This window comes from Camelina sativa, chromosome 19, assembly GCF_030686135.1.
Source record: "Camelina sativa cultivar CO46 ecotype springtype chromosome 19, ASM3068613v1".
In the NCBI taxonomy this organism is placed as follows: Eukaryota; Viridiplantae; Streptophyta; class Magnoliopsida; order Brassicales; family Brassicaceae; genus Camelina; species Camelina sativa.
Window position 1 is genome coordinate 24,399,369 of NC_141898.1, and position 21,361 is coordinate 24,420,729.

Here is a 21,361-nt window from a genome sequence, read left to right on the forward strand (position 1 = left end):
ATAACGTAAACTAATTACATTTTTTATATAAACAATAATTGTTGTTTTTTCCATATATGAAATTACATGTTTAATAATTTACGTGGGCATATGAGTACGAGGGAGCATCTTCACAACATCGAATGTTAATCTTTTCAAAGGGATCATGTAAAGATTGGAATCTGTTCAAATAAAATAAAATAAACTTTACTTTATCAGAGCGAATTTGGTCCATGAAGGCTATAGACAGAGTCAACAGCAACAACCAATAGCCAGTACGAGTGGCACATGACGAGGTCGATATAGTAAAAAGTTGATCACAATACAAAATTCAAAGAGTGAATTATGGATGACAATATTTATAATTGAGTGTCCCTTCGGGGACATCCGATAAAAAAGACAATATTTAATTGAGAAAATAATAATATGGTAGTTTAGTAGTATTAGTTAATATTTTATCTTTTATTGAAATGTCATAGTGATTTTAGAGAATGTTATTTCGTAGATTTTTTTTCTTTTGGGTTAAAATATGGGTCTTTTATTTATTGGACGCATATTTTGGTAAATGGTAATGCATGATTTTTTTACAAAATTAAATATCGAATGCTACACAAAAGTAAAATATAAACTCAAAATCCTAAACTCTTTAGTCTCCGTCACATAAAATAGATTTCCACATAAAACTAAAAGTTAACATATTACAGAGAAAAAAAAAACTCATCTGATAATAGTTTTAATGAAGATTAAATCATCCAAAGAATCTTTGTAATTATTTTCTTAGACAGCATTCATATTCATTGTCATTATATGTAATAAATCTTATTTTAAACACTAGTTCCATAATCAAAATTTACAACTTTACACTATCGATATCCTAATTTACAATGAAAATTTTTAGCCAATTAAAAAAAAAAAATATGAATTATAAAATAAAATAAAACAATAATATTGGTTGACAAAATAAGTTATTGAAATCTTTTCATATAGTGTATTTTCTTCCAAATGCTTTGTCTTACATTGTCAATTCAAAGTAAACAAAAACATGATTTTTGTTTATGTAATTGGACCATATATATATATATAAGAAACTATTTTAGCTCAAAAAGTCTAAGAATCTTTGATTTCGACTACTACGCCACTATACACCTTATATTCGAAGTGTTAGATCCAGTGAGGTACGTACGTATACATTTGTGTTCGGCGATGTTTTTAAACCAGACCGAAGAGTGAACCGGAAGTCTTTCGGATTATTGGGTTAACTGGTTGAACCAATCGTACCACGGGTCAATCAAAGAATGACATTTACTCCCACAAAAAATGGCTACCTTAGCAAATAATATAAGAATACCCGAACACCAGTGTTTTTAAACCTAGATCGGACCGGCCGGTCGGACTGGTTAACCCATGAACCAGCTTACAGTCCTATCCGAGTTACCCCTAAAACCCGAATTGTTAAATACTCGGATAAAACTGGGAAGACCCACTAAAACCCAAAAATCCGGGGTTAAACCGATGGGTCGGGTCAATAAAAAAATCAATTTTTACACTACGACACGGGCCTTTACAGCCCAAAAAAATCTGAACTGCTTATATCAAATTAATCATGTAATTTACTTAGCTCGTGGTCGATGTGGGACAAAAAGTTTATCTATCATACGTGGTTCATACCTTTTTTTGTTTGGTTCATGTCATGTTGCTTATGTTGCTGTTTGTTTTCAGTGAAGATTTTCTATTATTTATATATACATAATACATTCTTCAGTTACTAATTTATGTTTTATTAATTGAAAGGTACGTAAATTAGTAATGTATTGTTGATATATTTTGTAAGAAAAAGATAAAAAAAGGTTAAAATTATGTTCATATAATTAAAATATACATTATTTGATTGACTCCTGGTCGGACCGGTTCGACCGGTTGATCCAGTGACCCGAAAGACTTCTAGTTTACTCTCCGGTCCGGTTTTAAAAACATTGGTTTTCCTAATTCTATCCGAATATTTAACAATTCGGGTTTTAGGGATAACTCAGACCGGGTATTCTTATATTATTTGCTAAGGTAGCCATTTTTTGTGGGAGTAAATGTCATTATGAACAGAATTGTAAGAAGTTTCTCTTTAGTCCTAAAATAAGTAAATAACATTTGAATGCTAGCACCTATTTTTCTTCTCGTTTGTACCAGCTAGTTTGAACGTAATCATAAGACTGAGATTCTTGTATTTTTAGGATTTTTAGAAACTCATAAGTTTATTCCATATGATATTGATGATTTCGCAATCCCACATGTTGATCTAGAGCTCGTCGAACTAAGGAACAAGTAATAAATGGGACTAAACGAAGAACTTTTTCTTGAGTTTATCAAGGATCAGCAAGATTACAGTAATGTTACTAAAAGCCAGACGGCTAGTTACAGAACCGTATACTCGCTAATACAACTTAAGAACTTAAATTAGAATCAGATAATATCCTTACTCTTACTCCAGTTAACTTCTGTCTCTGCTCACTCGGGGCCTTCCTCTATTTATAGTTGACAGTACGTATCATCTTCTTGTCTTGAGATCCATGTGGTACCACTTCATTGCTTTGGCGGCGGTTAATCGTGGTCGGGCCGTCGTTGAAATTGGCTGAGCGTCCTAACAGGCCTTCTAGGTGTGTCGCCGGCCCAACTCGTTCTATTTGGTTGGTCAACTGTTTTAGAAGCTCCGTTGACCATTTGCTAGTTGGGCTGAGAGGAGGCTTGTTAAGGTAGGGTGAAATCTATATCCAACACTACATAAGTTTTAAAAACTCATTACCCAATTCCTCATAAGTTTAGTCCATATGTTCTTTATCACAATATCAAATTAGCTGTTGAGGGTAAGGTTCTTGCTAGTGAAAGTGTGCCACTCTTTTTTTTTTCTTTTTTTCTTGGGAGAGAAGAACAGCTGAACGATTTTCCAGAGGAGCTAAGAAAATTACTACTAACTCCTATTCACTTTTCTTCTCGAAGGTCCTATATATAAAACCTTCTTTTTAACACCTTTTTCTCTTCTTTATCTTGTGATCGTTGAATCGACAAGTCTCGATTCATAATCAATTTCTACAACGTGGGGTAACGCGACTTAGTAGAGTGGAACTCCGGTAGGATCGATAGCAGAGGTGGTGCGGTAACCACTTGACTAAAGACACTTTCCTTTAATCGTATATGTTATGTAATCATTAGTAGTATCTCTGATTTGATATATAGAGTCAGGGAACATACATGAGAGAGCTAAAATGATGATGAGGGACATTCTTCTCATGGCTGTGGACCATTCGCTCTTCATCCCAATCAAGTTGTTAGTGTGTTTGTGATCTCAAATAATAATAATTTCTCAAATGATGTGTTCAGCAGTCTTCTTCAAAAAATGGAATCGAGAAATTTCAAAGTTCTCTTAGGCTCTTAGCACTCAGGGAACCCACCGCATCAGGACTGCCACTTCCATCTGTAAGCTTCGAATAACTTTTGCAAAAACTATTAGCTGATGTTTGGACTACTCGCTTATGCTGTCGGTGCTCCACGGAAGTTGATGCCAAACCCATTCAAGACTCAATGTAACTGATGCAGCTGCATGTCATTAGCTATATGTTTGTTATTCGTACACTTTATAGTTCATTTTTGTTATTGTAAAGCTATAACTACAATCTTAATACTTTTAGTCAAAGAAAAATATTGCAAGATAGCCAATTTGATTTTTTTATTATTATTATTTTTTTTTTGAAATTGTCATTGTTGAATTTACAATTTTTATTAAATTCTATAAACGTCTTCCTTTCAGTAAGTTTCATAACTAACTATTAGCTTTCTGTTTGTTACTCTTACTTTTTGTAATTAATTTTATTGTTGTGATTGCAAATTTACAATCCTAATAATTTAGGTTTCAATTTCAAATATATAAATTTATAATTTTATGTATCCCATTTTGTAATCTAAATTAGACTTTCAGTGATCCTTATTTCCCTTTTCATAATATCTCAGTTATGGTTCATGATATTTCAACTTATCATGTAAAATATTAATTCTAAAAATTTTGTATTCAACAAAATAAATAAAAGTTTCAAAGCTTACAAACCACTTAAAATATTGGACTATAAGATGAAGCATGGCTGCATTGTAGCCTTGTAGGACGTACGGTTTTAGATTCTCGTCAAATGATTTTTTTGTTTATATGCTTTAACTTATTATGTACAATATACAGTCCATTTTTGTTTTCCTAATGTAATTAATTGTACTTTGTTTTTTTCATAATAAGTAATAACAACCACGATTGAAAAAATGGCTACAAATAAAACACAACATGAAAGTAGGGGAATCTACCTACCACGCAAAGTTAGCTAGAGAGGTAAACACATTTTTTGTATACAAATTTTATGTACGAAGAAAGTTCCATAACTTCTCACCCTCTCGGTAGTCGAAGAATCTGAGGATCGAAAAAATGTTTTGAACAAATAAGCACAAGAAGCGTAAGAAAGGCGCAGAAGATCTCTCGAAGATAAGATCCCAAGATTTGGAGAATTAGTCCGATATATTCTCTAACCATGTTCAAAGGTGAAAATTAAAAAGAAGACATGAACACCTGAATATTCTTTATACAAATGTGCTGCTGCTAGCTAGCTTTTCCCATCTCTAGGTAAGCAAGAACAAAATCCCAAGAGATAAGAGATTTTTACACAAGGTTTAGAAGAGAAGAGGCTGCACAAAAAGAAAGAAAAAAATGGTTAGGTTAGTGAGTAAACCATCTTGATTTTTTTTAAAAAAAAAATAATAAATGGACCTATCATTGTCAAAGAATGTTATTCCGTGGCACCCACGAATGAAAATGTTTTTGAGGGCTAAAACCTCTGATTATGCCAAAGTACATCTTCTTTAATTAGTACTGTGTGTCGTATGAGATTTTGTCTTATTGTCTAATAATTAGAATCATGTTCTGACGTACAGCTACTAGCTAAAGGCACCAGACATAAACAGGGTTTAATATTCACAAAATCATGGTCCTTTTTTTGTTTTCCTAGAGATGCTCAATATAAACCAGTAAATGTATGATTACCTGAACTTGCTCAATGATCTCGAGACCAATATTGGCATGCTTCTCTTTTTGTCACACTCCGGTGATGGAAGAGAGATGAATAAAGACTTAGAGCTACAACCAGATCGAAAAGACATCTATCAGTGCAAACATGAACTTAGTTAATATTTTTATTTTTCTTGCTCAATTTTTCATCTTGTGTGATGGAGGAAAAATTGCAAGAAATATAAAACACAAGCTTAACAATTCACTTAAACCTACTAGAGCTATATATAAAGCATCGGGCAAATAGGACGACGTAGATGTTAAACTACGTACTCACTCATATATAAACACCCATATGATCCCATGTTTTTTTTGGTTAAGGTCTCATTTCAATATGGTAAAGCTCTTTTGTAAAACCATATTATGTACTAGCTCACAGTTTTGCTGATATTTACATTTCATAAAAAGAAAGAAAAAAGAATATTACCTGAAGTTGCTCAAAGATCTTGGGACCAAGAATGGCAAGATTCGCTTCTTGTGTCACAGTCCATCGTAGAAAAGACATAAAATTAAACTGCTAATCAAACAATGCAAATAGGAATCCTATAGATATTATATCTCTAAATCGCACAAGAGAAAATGTTCAAAAAATATTATTAGACAAAATGCTTATAAGCACATGCTTTATGAATAGTATCAGATACGATAGGGGGTTAAGTCGACACTAATGATGATAAGATCCAAAAATGCTGAAAGGGGTAAGGGAGGGTCCAATAGTTATTGGTAAACTTTTAGGACACTAGCAAGAAAAAGGAAGCCTCATAATTTCCTTATAGCAATAGTCAAGAGAATCTCATTCCACTAAACTATTAAACCTTTATTATGTCCTTTTAAGGGACTAGACTCTAATCATGATGATCATCATATCAAAACTTTTGTCCCTTCACTAAAATTTTATGTGGTTGCTAAAAGAATGGTCATTCTAAAAATCTCTCATTTCGAAGTATATATTCTTCCAACTGGCTTATAACCCCACATATTGCTTTTCCCCTCCTACATATAAGGAGCTCCACACTCTCAAAATTTAACCAATTCAAATCATCTCAACTCATCATCAATACAACAACCAACCTTATTCTCAATTCCTCATTTTTGATCCACATTTTCACTAATGGCTTCCAATTCAATCAGCACTTCCCGAAGCTCTAACTCTTCATGGACACCTAAACAGGACAAGCAATTCGAAATGGCGTTGGCTACATATGACCAAGACACTCCTGACCGCTGGCAAAACGTTGCAAGAGCAGTTGGTGGGAAATCAGCTGAGGAGGTAAAGCGACATTACGAATTGCTAATCAGGGATGTGAATGACATTGAGTCTGGACGCTATCCACAACCTAGGTACCGTAACACTAATTGAAGCCATTAATAACATGACTTAAATCAAGAAGAGGACATTTGAGAGAATCTATGAAGAACTAATTAAGAATTCGATGTATTGCTTTTATTGGCTTCGTTTAATTTCTGTTTGGTTTTCAATACTATGTAATAATCTCTCTCAATTCCACCATTATTTATATATTTTAGTCAATTTGAGTTCATATAGTAACAGTCTCGGATCATACTCTCAGTTTAATGTATTGAGCATACTAACCAGCCAACACGCCATATTTGGCACCTTAGCTTTCAGCTTAATTCCGAAATCTCTTGGGCATTATCTGATCGAACAATATTAAAAAATGATTGATGGTAAATGGAAGAGGAGAAGATCATGGATTGTTTCAAAATATGAAGACGATTTTGAGCGGGAACTTTTTTACATTTAACATTTCAAAATTTCTATTTTCACAAGCAAATAAATTGTTAGACTACAAAATTTGTTTCATTTTCAGTATATATATTATTCACATGTCTTTTTCATTTAAAAAATAATATATATTTTTTTTAAAAAGACAATAGAATTCCTTATAATAACTCAAATATTTGTAGTCTATGTTTTGTAAATAGAAAAATTATGGACAAAAACTCGAAATGCTCAAATGAAACACAGTACTAACGATGCTTTCGAAATTCGTACGTCTGTGTTTATGTATAATTTTTGTAACATCTATTTTATTAATTTATATAATAACCAGTTTACACATATAGAAATATTATAAAGAGTTATCGCAATATAAAGGAGTAACAACAACATAAACAATAATATTCATTTTATAAAACTATTACATAAACAATGATTATAAATTTATAATAGAAAGAAACAAAGATAAATCAAGTTATTCCTATAAATTAAAAATCCAAACCATAACTTAGACTGATATAAATATACTGTTTTAAAAATCTCCGTGGTCCCGTAAAATTGCTAGGCCCATCCTCTCCGTCTCGATTAATAACTAATCCTCGCCTAGCATCGATTATCTGATTATATCTATATAATTTGATTATAATCCGTCTAATCCTATTACTTCCCGCTTAATTTTGTGTATACCTATTATTTTTGGAGCTAAATATATATATATATATATATATATATATATATATATATATTGTTATTTAGACATTTAAATTAAGAGTTTATGATGTTTTACAATAACTAATGTACAAACTTTAAATGAAAATCATGAAATGTTTTTGTTACGTTTTTATGTGTTTACCGTAATTTTAAACACAGTATTGTAGTTTTCTATTTTATTTAATATTTTCTTTTTTAATATAAATATAATTATACATATATTTTTGTTTTATTATTAATTTAATAAAATAACTTTAAAATTAATTTTCAATTATTAATCTCTGTTTAATTTCTGATTTTCTGATTTTCTAGCTAGGCTAGGCTCTGTGGGGTTTACGAAAACATATACTTAAATCAAAATTCAAAGTTTAAACCATGTGCCTCCGAAAAGATCTAATATGAAAACTGGGCTTTAAACTATGTGCCTCCGAAAAGATCTAATATGAAAACTGGGCTTTAAACAAGGGGCTAAAGATGGGCTCAAATTTAAAAGTTAGCCCATAGCTTGATTCGAGTCTGTGACAGCTCACAAATAAATCATAAAGACTCATCATAACCTAGCCACCGTGGGGTTTATGGTCTTGCCTGCCGGAGAAACTTTTCCGACGACTGTCCACAACCATTTCTATAGTAATCCTTGGAAGCACCATTTCTCATTTCGAAATGTTTGAATTTTAGAAAGATTCTTCTTCGTTTCTTGATTGGGGTTTAGGAAGCTGCTTCTAGTCGTGTACTCCAAATGGCTGCTTCTAGACTATGTTCCGCGGCGGCGATAGCTGCTGCGTTCACTTCCATGTCGATGTCACAGAACCGCGCCTACGCTGACTCGCGATTTCGCTTTCCTTTCTTCTCTTCTTCACCTCCGGCAGAAGAATCTCCAACCGATCACAAGTCTTCATCGACGAATTCTAAATCGGACTCCGATGAGCCTAAAGGATCTGGTTTCGATCCTGAGTCTTTGGAAAGAGGTGCTAAAGCTCTTCGCGAAATCAACAGCTCTCCTCATTCCAAACAGGTGATGATTGAATCTCTAGATACCTCGTCGTTCTTTGTTGTGTGTTGAGACGTTGCTTACATGATGTTCTTTTGTGTTCACCAGGTGTTTGATCTAATGCGAAAGCAGGAGAAGACTCGATTAGCTGAATTAGCGGCTGAGAAAGAACATAATGAAGCTATTCAAGCTCACAAGGACATTGTGAGTAAACCTTCTCCTTGTGAATTCATTCAACTGTCTTTTTGATGTCTTTGTTATTTCATTGGAAGCTGGGAAGTGATAAATATGATTGTTTTTTATGGGGGATTTGAATGGGGCAGGAAAGACAGCGGAAGCTAGCTGAGGAGCAGAGGAATCTAGTGCAGCAACAGGCACAAGCGAAAGCGCAAATGCTTCGATATGAGGATGAGTTGGCAAGGAAGCGACAGCAGGTACTTTTTTTAGAAAGAAACTATGTTTAACAGTTTTTAGGGATCCCTGTTGTGTGTCTGTCCTTGAAATGGAAATTTTGCAGACAGATCATGAAGCTCAGAGAAGGCATAATGGTGAATTGGTTAAGATGCAAGAAGAGTCTTCTATACGGAAGGAGAAAGCAAGAATTTCCACGGAAGAACAGATTCAAGCACAGCAGCGCCAGACTGAGAAAGAGAGAGCTGAACTTGAGCGAGAAACAATTCGCGTCAAAGCCATGGCTGAGGCTGAAGGCCGAGCTCATGAAGCTAAACTTACTGAGGAGCAGAATAGGAGAATGCTTCTGGATAAGATCAATGGTGAAAGGGAAAAATGGCTTGCAGCAATCAACACAACCTTCAGTCACATTGAAGGTATAGACCTTATAAGCATTGTTCCATCCTGTTATGCTTTGGTTCTCTCTAGATTGTTCTGAAACTAATTAACCTTCCGAGGAATATTTTAGAAGACATCCACCTGCTGATGTTGTTTAATTCTCGCTTTCAAAAGTTTTATGCTGCGAATATATTGCTATTGAAAATTGTGGCTTCATATTCATTTCCTTCTATATTGAACTTGTCAGGGGGAGTCAGGACGTTATTAACTGATCGAAATAAACTGATTATGACTGTTGGAGGAGTTACAGCATTAGCTGCTGGGGTTTACACAACTCGGTATGCATCTCCTAATTTTGCAATATTTATATCTCATTTTAAAAGTTTATGTAGCTGTGAATTAAGAAGCTTAACTGTTCTCTTATGATAACAGAGAGGGTGCTAGGGTTACCTGGGGTTATATCAACAGGATTCTTGGGCAGCCATCACTTATCAGAGAATCTTCCATGGGTAGATTTCCATGGGCAAGCTCAGTGTCTCAGTTTAAGAACAAAATTAGTACAGCTGCAGGAGCAGCAGCATCTGCAGAAGGAGAAAAGCCCCTTGAGAATGTAATTCTCCATCATTCCTTGAAGAAGAGAATTGAGCGTCTTGCTAGAGCCACAGCAAATACCAAGTCCCATCAAGCCCCATTCCGCAACATGATGTTTTATGGGCCTCCAGGTACTGGTAAAACTATGGTGGCGAGGGAGATTGCTCGGAAGTCGGTGAGTTTGTTTTCTTTATGCAACTGCGAACTTGAACCACATATTATGAATCTACTATGGATTGACCAAATTCATGCCTTGCTTTTACACCTGTTTTGATTATATTGTGCTGCAGGGTCTTGATTATGCTATGATGACAGGAGGAGATGTTGCTCCTCTTGGTGCACAGGCTGTAACAAAAATCCATCAGATATTTGATTGGGCTAAGAAATCAAACAAAGGCTTACTGCTTTTCATCGATGAGGCCGATGCTTTCCTATGCGAGTAAGATGCTTCACCTCTTTCCTATAGCCTTTTGATATTCTAGTGCTTCTCATCTACTAGAATTCTATAATATATATAATATAGTTTGGACTTTGAACCAATATATCTCTTACTTGGATTGCAAACTTTTTACCAACGCAAGGCAGAATGTAGTATAGTCTGAGAATAATCTGTGGATTGTCCCACCGATTACTAAAGCTCATTTTGTTACTTCGTACAGTATCTCCAGGGTTTGTTTTCTTAATAGTTCATCTTCTATTGCAGACGTAACAGTACGTACATGAGCGAGGCCCAGCGCAGCGCTCTGAACGCGTTACTATTTCGAACCGGTGATCAGTCACGGGACATAGTTCTTGTCCTGGCTACAAACAGACCCGGTGATCTTGATAGTGCAGTCACAGACAGGATTGACGAAGTTATCGAGTTTCCTCTCCCTGGTGAAGAAGAGCGCTTCAAGCTCCTCAAGCTCTATCTCAACAAGTACCTATCTGGTGAAGACAAAGAGTCAAACCTTAAATGGAGCAGCTTTTTCAAGAAGAAGTCACAGAAGATCACCGTTGAAGGAGACCTAACCGACCAAGTGATCAGAGAAGCTGCAAAAAAGATGGAAGGTTTCTCTGGTCGTGAGATTGCTAAGCTTGTTGCTGGAGTTCAAGCTGCGGTGTACGGACGAAAGGACTGCGTCTTGGATTCCCAACTATTTGAAGAAATTGTGGATTATAAAATTGAAGAACATCACCAGAGAATCAGACTTGCGACTGAAGGCGGCCAATCGTTTCCATAGTTTTGACTTTTGAATTGATTCTATATAAAAATGAAATAGTGAACACTGTTTGAGTGACCGGTTCTATTTCGGTTAGCTAGAATTGTGGTGCAGTTATAAATTTCGGCTTACCAGCCCGATTATGCAAACCGCTTCAGAAACAAGGGTTTCTGAGCTATCTCTCTTTTTTTCTCTCTCTCTCTACTCGTTGTATTACTTTTTCCAAAGTATGGTCTACGAGGGGAACAAGACCAGCCGTTTAATAGGACACGTACCCACAACAAAACCGCATCCTTTGTAGTTTGTAGCCACGTAACCTCGTCAAAACACGTGGAGAACAGTAACCGCTTCTCGGAAAGACCACTGGTCTTGGACTCGAGCGTCTCTTCTCTTTATAAACTAACAAGTATAAACTTCCAAGGACATTGGAACTAGAATCAAAACATTTAAACAAGGGAAAAAAAAAGAATTAGTTTGATCCGTCCGTAATCACTCGTTAAAAGAGATGATGGAGAGAAGTACGACATTGGTGTCGCTGGTTGTTGTGGTGGTGCTGACGTGACAGAGGGTCTTTTGGAAAAGGAATGAGACGACGCCGCAGGAGAAGTCTGGTTCATGGGCTGGTTGGGTCTCCGAGAAAACCACGACGTGAGTAAATTGGTTACACCCACTTCTGGCTTAAATCAGTCGCTTACGTACCACCCATCACGTTGATTCTATTTTGGTCTACACTTTCTCATTTTAATCATAATTCATAAGTAAGTAGTGTCTTCTTGGTTTTTTGTTTTCTTTTCTAGAATCTTTAGATTCGTTGACTACATTGGATATATAGGCACGTATTTTTGGGCGTTATTATAGGTGACATTGAGTTGAGGGGTTACTCTTTTTGTACGTAGTGGATTTGGTAGCAAGAAAGAGGAAGTATGAATTTTCCAAAAGAAAAAAGATGGATGCAGGTAAAGCAGCCAGAGTCGCGGAAAAATAAGTTTATGATAAAACACAATGCAGGTTGTGCCAACTGCCAAGGATTTTGCCGAGAATAAGGCACAATATGCAAAAGATTTCGCTTCTCTCAAGGCTGATACGGTGATGTAAAGGACATCGCCTACGAGAATTAGAAAGCGGGATATGCAATAATGCACGCAATGCAAAGGATATCACCTATGAGAAGGTGAGCAGTGCCAAGGACGTGGCTTATGAGAAGGCGGGACACGTGAAGGATTTAACATATGATAAGGTAGGATCTGCTTACGAAAGTGCGCTGAGTGTGATAGACTCTAGTTATGATAAGGCCGGCCGGTGATACAAAGGACATGGCCTATGAGAAGGAGGGCAATGTAAAGGGCATTGGCATTAAAGAAGGCATGCATTGCAAAAAGACACGGCCTATGGAAAAGCGGGGGATGCAAAGGAATATGATACTGTCTCGGAAAAATCAGGCAATGCCAAGGACGTGGCTTACGAGAAAGCTGACAACGCTAAAGACAGCTTATGAGATGGCAGGCAATGCCAAGGACATGGCCTATGATAAGGTGGGATCTGCTTATGACATTTCGCACAAGGCAAGGGATTCTGGTTATGTGAAAGCTGGTGAGGCCAAAGACTTCGCCTACAAGGCAATGCAAAAGATACAGCTTACGACAAGACTGGCGATGTGATCAGGGTGGCAACGAACAAGACAGGTGAAGCATATGAAGGAGCCAAAGAGAAGTCAGTGAGTGCGAAAGACATGGCAGCTGATAAAAGCAGAACATGCAATGTAGTACGGCAAAGACAAAACAGCAAAAGCAATGGTTGATTCGGTTGACTATATAGAAGACAAGTCATAAAATACGCTTCTTATGAAACCGTAAAGAAGAAGGCTTTTCAAGTCGCCAGAGAGATACAACAATTCTGAACCTACTAAATCCAATCTCCTTTTCAAAATGTAGAAACATAATCTTAAAGTTAAGGAACGTTGAACAAAAAGAAGTAAAAATAGTATGTTTATATATAAAAACTCTTACAAATCCTTCTTCTTTGCTGATTGTTTATTGTTGTGCATCCAAACTTTAAACACTTGTCTTTTCACATTAATCTCACGACAAAACCGATTCACTTCATCGTCTTCTTGCTTTGTCATTCTCCAACCAATCTTCTCAGCAAACTCCATCATCTTATCCTTTTGTTCTTCATTAAACTTTGTCCTAAACCGTTTCTTGGGCTGAAACTGATGAAACTGATCCACTCCATTACCACTAAAAGATTGATGAAACTTGTTTAGATCCTCCGTCGATGACTCCGCCGGACCACCACCACCTCCTCCGCCACCGAAGCTCATCATAATCGGAGACACGTGGCGGCCAACAAGTGGCCTTTGAGAATGGCCAAAGCTATTGAAATTGACAACAAACAAACCGTCGATCTCTTTTCTATGGAAACTCCGGTGACAGTCACAAGCTGCACAAAGAAGAGACGCAGCCGTACCCTCTTCCCCGGAAGACATAAACTCGCCGCAACCGTCCACCACGTGTCCGCCGGAGCTGGCCGCGTGGTTCTTTTGGCATTCTCTATACCTCGCCTTCCCCGGGGAAGTAGTTTGAGGCCTAGCGTATGACCTTGGAGCAGGAGCTATAGAAATGGGGTTGGTATCAAGATCCGGATCCGGGTCCGACCCGTTTCTTTTGGTGGTGGGTTTATCTTTGTCGGCGGTTTGGGGGTAAGCGTACGGAGGAAGACGATGATGATCTAGAACTGATGGTTTACTTCTTACCATCTCTATTTTCTCATCTTTCTTCTCTCTGACCTCCATGTCTCTTTGATCTTGAAGCTTCTTGAAAAAGAAAAAAAAAACCCTAATCTTTTTTTTATATAACCTTTTTCTTAAACAAAGATTATAAATTTCTTCTCTTATCTCTCTCTTCAAAACCCTAAGCTATTTTGATTAAAGAAGTCATCATATATAGCTTTAGCTTCATAAGCTACCTATTAGAGAGAATGGAGATGATAAAATATCTATCTCTTCCAAAGTTTCAAACCTTTTTTTTTTTTTTTTGACTTTGACTTTGTCTTAGTCTTAGTGATAGCCCACCAAAACCTACACTAGACTAATCTCAAGTCTACAAGCAATTAAATTAAAGGTGAATTTGATCTAACCCTCATTTAAGAAGAGATTAAACCCAGCAAGAAAAGAAGATAAAGTTTAGGTCTTTACTAATGGAGAGAGGAAAGGAGAGAGAAAAGAAAGACATGAGGAGAGAGATGATGTGTTTGGTTTTTCTAGAGAGAGAGAGAGAGAATTGTGTTTCCTATTGCCCATCAATTTCCAAGAGAGAAAGCAAAAAAAAAATCTAAGGAAGAGATTGGGAAAGCAAGTGGGTTTGGTCTGTGCCAATAATAACCAAGTCCACTATCAAACAAGAGATGGAGAGAGAAAGTAAGATGTGGACTTGTTAGCAGACAGTGCCACGTTGTTTCTCTATCATACAGTGTCCGCACATTGGTCGTAATACTCTCATAAATTATTTTTGTTAATAAAAGAAAAAGATGTTAGCTACTGATATCATCTTGTGTTAATTAACTCGAATGTCTCATAACACTCTCGATTAGTAGTATGGTTGATGAGATTAATGTGGCTTAGAGTAAAATACGTAGGATTAGTGTGATCCGTGCTGAACAAAGAGTGCAGTCAAAATGTTCGTGTATATACTATGGTATGTTTCACATTCACATAAGTCATAAGTATAACCAAACAAAAAAAGTCATAACAAAAATTCGATTTGTCATATAACTTAGATAATCATAAGTGGCAAATGAAATACTTCAATCTAGAATTTCGGATACTTTTTATGTTCTGAAATACTTGCTTACATGTATGTGTATTTATAAATTAAATACTATAGAAACGTATAAAAAATAAACTCTCTTTATCAAATTAATTATCCTAACAAATTTCTTTTAAAAAATAAGAAGCAAGAACTCGATTTTTTTTTAAATGCATGTTGCTATTTGCTTTTAGTGGATTCTATTTTTTATAATTTTTAACTTTTTTTTTCATGGAGAAAATCCGATTCATAATCAATCTCTACTACGCAGGTTAACGCGACTTAGTGGAGTCAAACTTTTCAACTTTTTATATTTATTTTTATATTTATACGAATGGAAGCGAATTTATAATGAGAATTGAGAAATACACCTTTTGGTAGACTTTTTTTCAAAAATATCTTTTTTTTAAATATGAAAAATTATGAAGTTTTATATGGTTCACAAGGTACTTCTAGATAATAACTACTACCTCTAGACTCAATCCTAATATTTATAAAGTTTTAAAACATTTTAAAAGGTTTTTACAAGATTTTTAAAAGGTTTATAAGGTTTTTAAAAGATTTTTAAACAGTTTTTAAAAGGTTTTTAAAGGTATTTATACTGTATTTATAAAATATATATAAAAAATTACACACATAAAAAGGTAATTTATGCATATATTTATAAGTTTACACACAAATTTTGAAAATTGCAAATTTTTAGTAGTTTTTTTGGTAAAGTTTAAAAGAAAAGGTATTTTTGAAAAAAAAAAGGTATTCTAAAAGAGGTATTTTTGAAATTCCCCTATTTATAATAGATATTCTTATTTTAACTTTGAAGAATATAAAGATCACAAATATATCGGTGATTAATCCCTTTCAAAAAAAAAGTATGATAATATACCATTTATTTGAAGACATGATTCCATTATAACTTTAATAAAACTGATCTATCAAATTAATTAACCTATTAATTTTCTTTTTAAAATTAAGAGACAGGAATGCATGGTGTGGTTTAATTCTAGTTGACTATATTTTTACAATTTTTTAAGTTTATTATATCTTACTATTTTTAATAGCAAGAACCAAAATTCTCATCGATATTCTAATTTCAACTTTGAAACCAATATTGATTCGAAATTAATATTAATTGTACAATACAATCACCTCATGGGTAGCAAAAAAATATTTTCTACCAAACCCTTAAAAATCAGCGGGTTAAGGCAAAACAGGAATTCTTGAACTGTGAAACAGAAATTTTTGGTGTATTAAAGCGCATTAAAAATACGGAGTAAATGACATTGTTTTGGCTGGTTTCGTGTATGAGAATGCGACCTAGGGGCTAGCCGCATAGCTGGATAGGGTTCAGAAAACTTTGCTACACTGAGAGACATAGAAAAGACTTGGAGGAGGCGACGAATCTCTATGTAAAAGTGAGAAAAAGTCAGTATAAACATCAAAACGAAAAAGAAAGAAATAAGGCGAATGATGTTCTCATGACATATAAGTTATATAACATATAAATGTAAAACCAAGATATATGCATATGTATAATTATATATACCACATAAATTGGACTGGTGACTTAATTAAGAGCGGTTGGAAACTTAAGTGCTCATGTGATTACTAATCTGACTAATAGTTAAAACAAGCGGGTAACACGAGAGAACTGAATATGTTGTTGAAAGAAGCATTTAAGAGGTTAAACGAAAAAAGGAGGATTCAATGATTGTTCATTCGCCGAACCGTACATACAAGAGTTACAAGACTCTTCCGGTTCTTACGTTAGTTTTTTTCTTTCTTACCAGTCAAGTAGTAGTACAACAGTTGTATCTTATTGCCCCGTGTGTTTTAAATTTAGTTGATGGAAAAAATTATTAGTAGCTAAATACGTAGATGAATGAGTTCTCTTACCTGAACAATTTCAGTCACCTAGCAGCCAAGTATCATTTAAAAGATTCAAACCCCACTAAGAACAATTATCTTAGTGAGAATTTTACCAAAAAAAAAAAAAAAAAAATCTTAGTGAGAAAAAATAAACAATTATCTTTTTATAATACTATTTTAGTATTTTTTTTTACTATTTAATCATTTGTTATCAATCATCATAATTATTATTTGACCATTGGTTTTAATTCAATCATTGCCATCTCTAACTGCCTTTTTTGTTTTGTTTAACAATACTTAATTTAACCCGACGGATTTGATTCCTAACCAATAAAATTGGATTACAACCTAATTATTATTTTGATTAATAAAATGAATGTTAAAAATAAGTAATAAAAAAGATAGTTGCATATGTTTTAAAAATGTGAGTATTAATTTATTTGCCAAATTGATGAAAATATTTTTTTTCCTTTACAATAAGAAAAGATATTTAAATGATTTTTATTTTCTATATTTTTTTTTAACTTTTTACATTAGAGATCACAACCGATAACTGTTTGAATTATTGACCTAGCGTTTTCTCTTTGCCCCATTTTTTATTTGGATATGTACACTACAAAAAAATTGTGTATTCTTAACATCGGGAAAACGCTATCGAACATTATTATAGCGTTTTTGTAAACGTTCTATCATCGCCCGCAATAATAGATCTGGCATATTACATAGCGCTTTACGGTATGCTATCTTTTGGTAATATAAAATAGCGTTTGTTCACGTGCTATATTCCTTTTAATAATAGCAATTTGGTTTTATTATTTTATTTTAATTAATAGCGTTATTTAATGTTATATTTTTTTTTAAAATAGCATTCGTATTATGTTATTTTTATGTCGTCAATTTAACTGATTTTTGATTAATTTGTATTTAAATATAAAAAGGTTAAACCTTAAAAATCCTGAACATCGAATAATTGAAATCAAAGTTTACAATGTTCTAAATGCATAAACTAGTAAATCAAAATCCAACCACACAGCTCAAAATACATCTACGATCAGTAGCTTGTAATTCTTCCAAATGCATGCTTAAAGAAAAACACAATAAGTTAGTTTATACACAGTAATGATGGCAAAATAAAAATTTATAAGTTTCGTGAAAGGGATAAACTTACTCAACATATGGATTCATCATTTCCATGTTCATTAAAACATATCGATGGGCTATGTCTCGCTCTTTGTCAGTAAGAACAACTTGGGCAGCCTTATTTAATGGACGACCTTCAGAGGACTCAACATCTTCATTACGATTTGTTGTTTCTTGAAATATTACATAATTCTGAAGGAACTCCATGCAGAAAGCAATACATTCTCCAGCCAAATATTCTTCAACCATACACGCTTCTGGCCTTGCATAGTTCTTTACATACGACTTTAATGTTTTCATGTACCTACATGTTAAGCATAAATATGTTAGTTACTAATTGTATAGAACACAACAAATACACACAAAGGCAAATGAAAACTTTTGAGTACCTTTCAAATGGATACATCCAACGAAAGTGGACAGGTCCACCCAAACATGCCTCTTTTGCTAGATGTATGGGAAGGTGGAACATAATATCGAATAGAGAGGGAGGAAAATATCTCTCTAGCTGGCATAATGTCTCTACACACTCAGCCTCCAATGTTATAAGCTTCTCAGGATCAATAACTCGTTGACACAATCTGTTAAAAGAAGCTGCACAATCTAGTAACTGCAATCCTTGGTCCATTTGGTAACAAGCCTCGCAAAACAACTGGTAACAGGTTTTGCAGAAGTACGTGATGATCGTGAGACTTCAATCCACTAATTAGTGGAGGATCCACAGAAACACAATTGGTGATATTCGCACAATATCCATCAGGTCCTCTGAATGAACTTAACCTCTTACAAAATATTTTTCTTTCTTCTTTGGACAGCCAAAAAGAAGCTGGAGGTAAGTACTTTCTCTTCCCTTTGTTCTGAATGTGTACGGATCCCCATATCTTCCAAGTCTTTCCTTGCTTTCAAACCATCTTTTGACTTAATAGATTTCATAAGAATAGACAATATAACATCAGACACATTCTTCTCAACATGCATCACATCAATATTGTGACGAACCGGCATATCCTAACATAGAAGATAAAGACCAAGTCAAAAAGTCAATTTCAAAAAGAATATGCAAGTAGTAAGTTATTGAAATCTACTAAAAAGTTACCTTCCAATAAGGTAACCCGAATAGAATGGACCGTTTCTTCCACCTCCAATTATCATTGTCTTCATCGTTTTCTTCGTCCAAAGGCACCTCATCTTCAGATACTCGTTTTCGTTTCTTTTTGCTTTTTTCCCCAAACTGTTTTCCAAACTCATTTTTCAAATCCTTGAGTATATTAAAAATTTCTACTCCACTTTGAATCCTACTTGCACTCCTTTCCTCCACAGTGTTGTCAAACCATTTTTTCTTCTTCTAAAAGGATGCCCAGGTCTAAGTCTTTTTCTGTTTCCCAAATAAACATGCTTCCGACTGAATTTGAACCACCTAAAAGGTGTATCCTTTCCACACATTGCACGCCTGTTTGCCTTTCACCTTACACCCAAATAATGTTCCCAAAGCAGGATAATCAGTGATACTCCACAACAACATTGCTTTAAGTGTAAAATTCTCCTTCATAAATGAATCGTAAACCACAAGTCCTTCATTCCACAATTCCTTTAGGTCATCTATCAATGGAGCTAGATAGACGTCAATGTTGTTGCCTGGTGATGTAGGTCATGGGATCAACAGACTCAACATTATATTCTCTGCTTTCATACACAAAGTTGGATGCATGTTATAGTTTACTAATAACACTGGCCATGTGTTGTATGTGCTGTTCTGAAGGCAGAAAGGACTCATCTCATCTGTAGAGATACCAAGGCGGAGGTTTCTTGGTTCAGCTGAAAACTCTGGCCATTTATCAGTCACATTGGCCCACGTTAAAGAGTCCACTGAATGCCTTATTGCACCATCTGAACTATTATTGTTTAAATGCCAACGAACCTCTTCAGCCGTCCTTTTGGATCTAAATAGCCGTCTCAATCTGTCTTTGATTGGAAAATATCTTAATACCTTGGCTGGTATCCTCTTTTTCTCCTCACCAGTTTTCTTATCCCTCTCCCATCTTGAAACACTACACATTGGACAGCTTTCCATAGCCTCGTATTCCTTCCGGTATAGAATACAATCGTTCTTGCATGCATGAATCATATCATATCTGAAGCCAAACATATTCAAGAACTTCTTAATCCCATATGTTGATTGCGGGAGAACATTATCTGTGGGAAGCATATCATGAATCATCGTCAGAAGCTGATCAAAATAGTTCTCTGACATTCCACTCTTCACTTTGAGGCGGTAAAACCCCATAATTGCAGACACCTTCGTGTAGTTGGGACAGTTGGAGTATAGTGGAGTTTCAGCATCATCGAGCTTCTTCCTAAACTCAGACTCTTCTTTACTACCACCATCAACAACATCTGCCTGATCTACAAAATAGCTCGTCGGATGTGAATCACCATCAAAGAAAGCTGTCCTAATCAAGTCATAAGCATCAAAGTCAGCTTTCGGATCTTCAGCTGATTTATTAGTCCTAATATCCCCATGCTTACTCCAACATGAATTTCTCTTGTATTTCTGATCCATACCCCTAATCACTAGATGATCCAACACTATAGCTATCGGCTGATGGCACATATTGCGGCAATCTATACAGGGACAGAACATGTCACTAGGATTACTCAATCTCAGTGTTGATTGATACAAAAAATTAGTTGCCCCTGTCTGAAACTCAAGGCTGGCCCTTCAAGTGAAAAATATTTCAAAGGTTAATTCTTAGAAAAGGAAAAACATATAACAGAAAGAAAAAGACAAGTTCATACCTTGGAAGCCAGACCCAAGATTTGTCCATCTTACAAAATCACCAAAATTCGACCACGAACACAGTGTTGAATCGACCACGAACAAAGGGTTGTCAAACCATATCAATCAAAAACACAGATCGAAGAGAACAAGAACATAATAAAAAATGAAACTCCTAAATAATTACTCACTAGACAAATAGATCTAAGTCTTTGCGAACTTAAAAAATTCTCTGTATAATTGAAAAAACGCTAATTAGATCTATATACCCACACATAACATTAACTCGATAACATTTAGAAGAATATTAAGATCGAAAACACAAATTTACAGTACCTTAAACTCAAACGAATCCTGAAATCTGCATGCAAAATAACAAAAGAAACGAATCCTAGTGAGAGCAAATACCAAACAATGAAAACGATTTGATAAACGATTCGATTAAATAAATCACCTTCGGTTTTCAGAAATCGACGAGTGAGACTTCGAGTGAGGGTTGACAGATTAGAGATGGAAAACTGAGAAATCCGACGAGTGAGGCTTCGAGTGAGGTTCCGAGTGATACCAAACGAATGAGAAATTCGATGAGTGAGGCTCCGAGTGAGATTAGAGATTGAAAACTGAGATATTAGAGACTGAAAAAGACAAATTGACTGAGAATTCAAGAGACGAGTGAGAAGGTG

At 35.0% G+C, this 21,361-nt stretch overlaps 4 protein-coding genes and 1 pseudogene across 4 annotated transcripts; 3 read left to right on the forward strand and 2 right to left on the reverse strand.

The window, feature by feature from the left end:
• The first annotated feature begins 6,081 nt into the window (after positions 1-6,081).
• LOC147920956 (protein RADIALIS-like 4) lies at positions 6,082-6,609 on the forward strand. Its single transcript, XM_087500577.1, has one exon. The coding sequence runs from the start codon at positions 6,180-6,182 to the stop codon at positions 6,426-6,428; it is 249 nt and encodes an 82-aa protein (XP_087356703.1). The 5' UTR covers positions 6,082-6,179; the 3' UTR covers positions 6,429-6,609.
• Positions 6,610-8,038: 1,429 nt separating this feature from the next.
• LOC104767190 (uncharacterized) lies at positions 8,039-11,242 on the forward strand. The gene is made up of 8 exons (XM_010491235.3): positions 8,039-8,535; positions 8,620-8,715; positions 8,835-8,945; positions 9,029-9,338; positions 9,548-9,638; positions 9,733-10,066; positions 10,182-10,330; positions 10,595-11,242. The coding sequence occupies exons 1-8, from the start codon at positions 8,260-8,262 to the stop codon at positions 11,112-11,114; spliced, it is 1,887 nt and encodes a 628-aa protein (XP_010489537.1). The 5' UTR covers positions 8,039-8,259; the 3' UTR covers positions 11,115-11,242.
• Positions 11,243-12,183: 941 nt separating this feature from the next.
• On the forward strand, positions 12,184-13,071 carry LOC104767192 (uncharacterized; annotated as a pseudogene).
• LOC104767191 (zinc-finger homeodomain protein 6) lies at positions 12,917-14,474 on the reverse strand. The gene has a single exon (XM_087502409.1). It carries the CDS (start codon positions 13,882-13,884, stop codon positions 13,096-13,098), a length of 789 nt encoding a protein of 262 aa, XP_087358535.1. The 5' UTR covers positions 13,885-14,474; the 3' UTR covers positions 12,917-13,095.
• Positions 14,475-17,926: 3,452 nt separating this feature from the next.
• On the reverse strand, positions 17,927-20,727 carry LOC147920957 (uncharacterized). Its single transcript, XM_087501308.1, has 7 exons — positions 20,699-20,727; positions 19,595-20,619; positions 19,368-19,537; positions 18,999-19,133; positions 18,743-18,910; positions 18,292-18,554; positions 17,927-18,206 (listed from the first exon to the last, which is right to left on the reverse strand). Exons 1-7 carry the CDS (start codon positions 20,725-20,727, stop codon positions 17,927-17,929), a joined length of 2,070 nt encoding a protein of 689 aa, XP_087357434.1.
• Positions 20,728-21,361: the final 634 nt, after the last annotated feature.

Excerpts from the sequence above, each read along its gene's own strand:
- LOC104767191 (XM_087502409.1), bottom strand. The coding sequence starts at position 13,884 with ATGGAGGTCAGAGAGAAGAAAGATGAGAAAATAGAGATGGTAAGAAGT.
- LOC104767190 (XM_010491235.3), top strand. The coding sequence starts at position 8,260 with ATGGCTGCTTCTAGACTATGTTCCGCGGCGGCGATAGCTGCTGCGTTC. Across the intron at positions 9,339-9,547 it reads AACCTTCAGTCACATTGAAG|GGGGAGTCAGGACGTTATTA; the intron begins GTATAGACCTTA and ends TGAACTTGTCAG. Across the intron at positions 10,331-10,594 it reads GCCGATGCTTTCCTATGCGA|ACGTAACAGTACGTACATGA; the intron begins GTAAGATGCTTC and ends CTTCTATTGCAG.
- LOC147920957 (XM_087501308.1), bottom strand. The coding sequence starts at position 20,727 with ATGGACAAATCTTGGGTCTGGCTTCCAAG. Across the intron at positions 20,620-20,698 it reads TCTTGGGTCTGGCTTCCAAG|GGCCAGCCTTGAGTTTCAGA; the intron begins GTATGAACTTGT and ends TTTCACTTGAAG. Across the intron at positions 19,538-19,594 it reads TAACATGCATCCAACTTTGT|GCAACAACATTGACGTCTAT; the intron begins GTATGAAAGCAG and ends CTACATCACCAG.
- LOC147920956 (XM_087500577.1), top strand. The coding sequence starts at position 6,180 with ATGGCTTCCAATTCAATCAGCACTTCCCGAAGCTCTAACTCTTCATGG.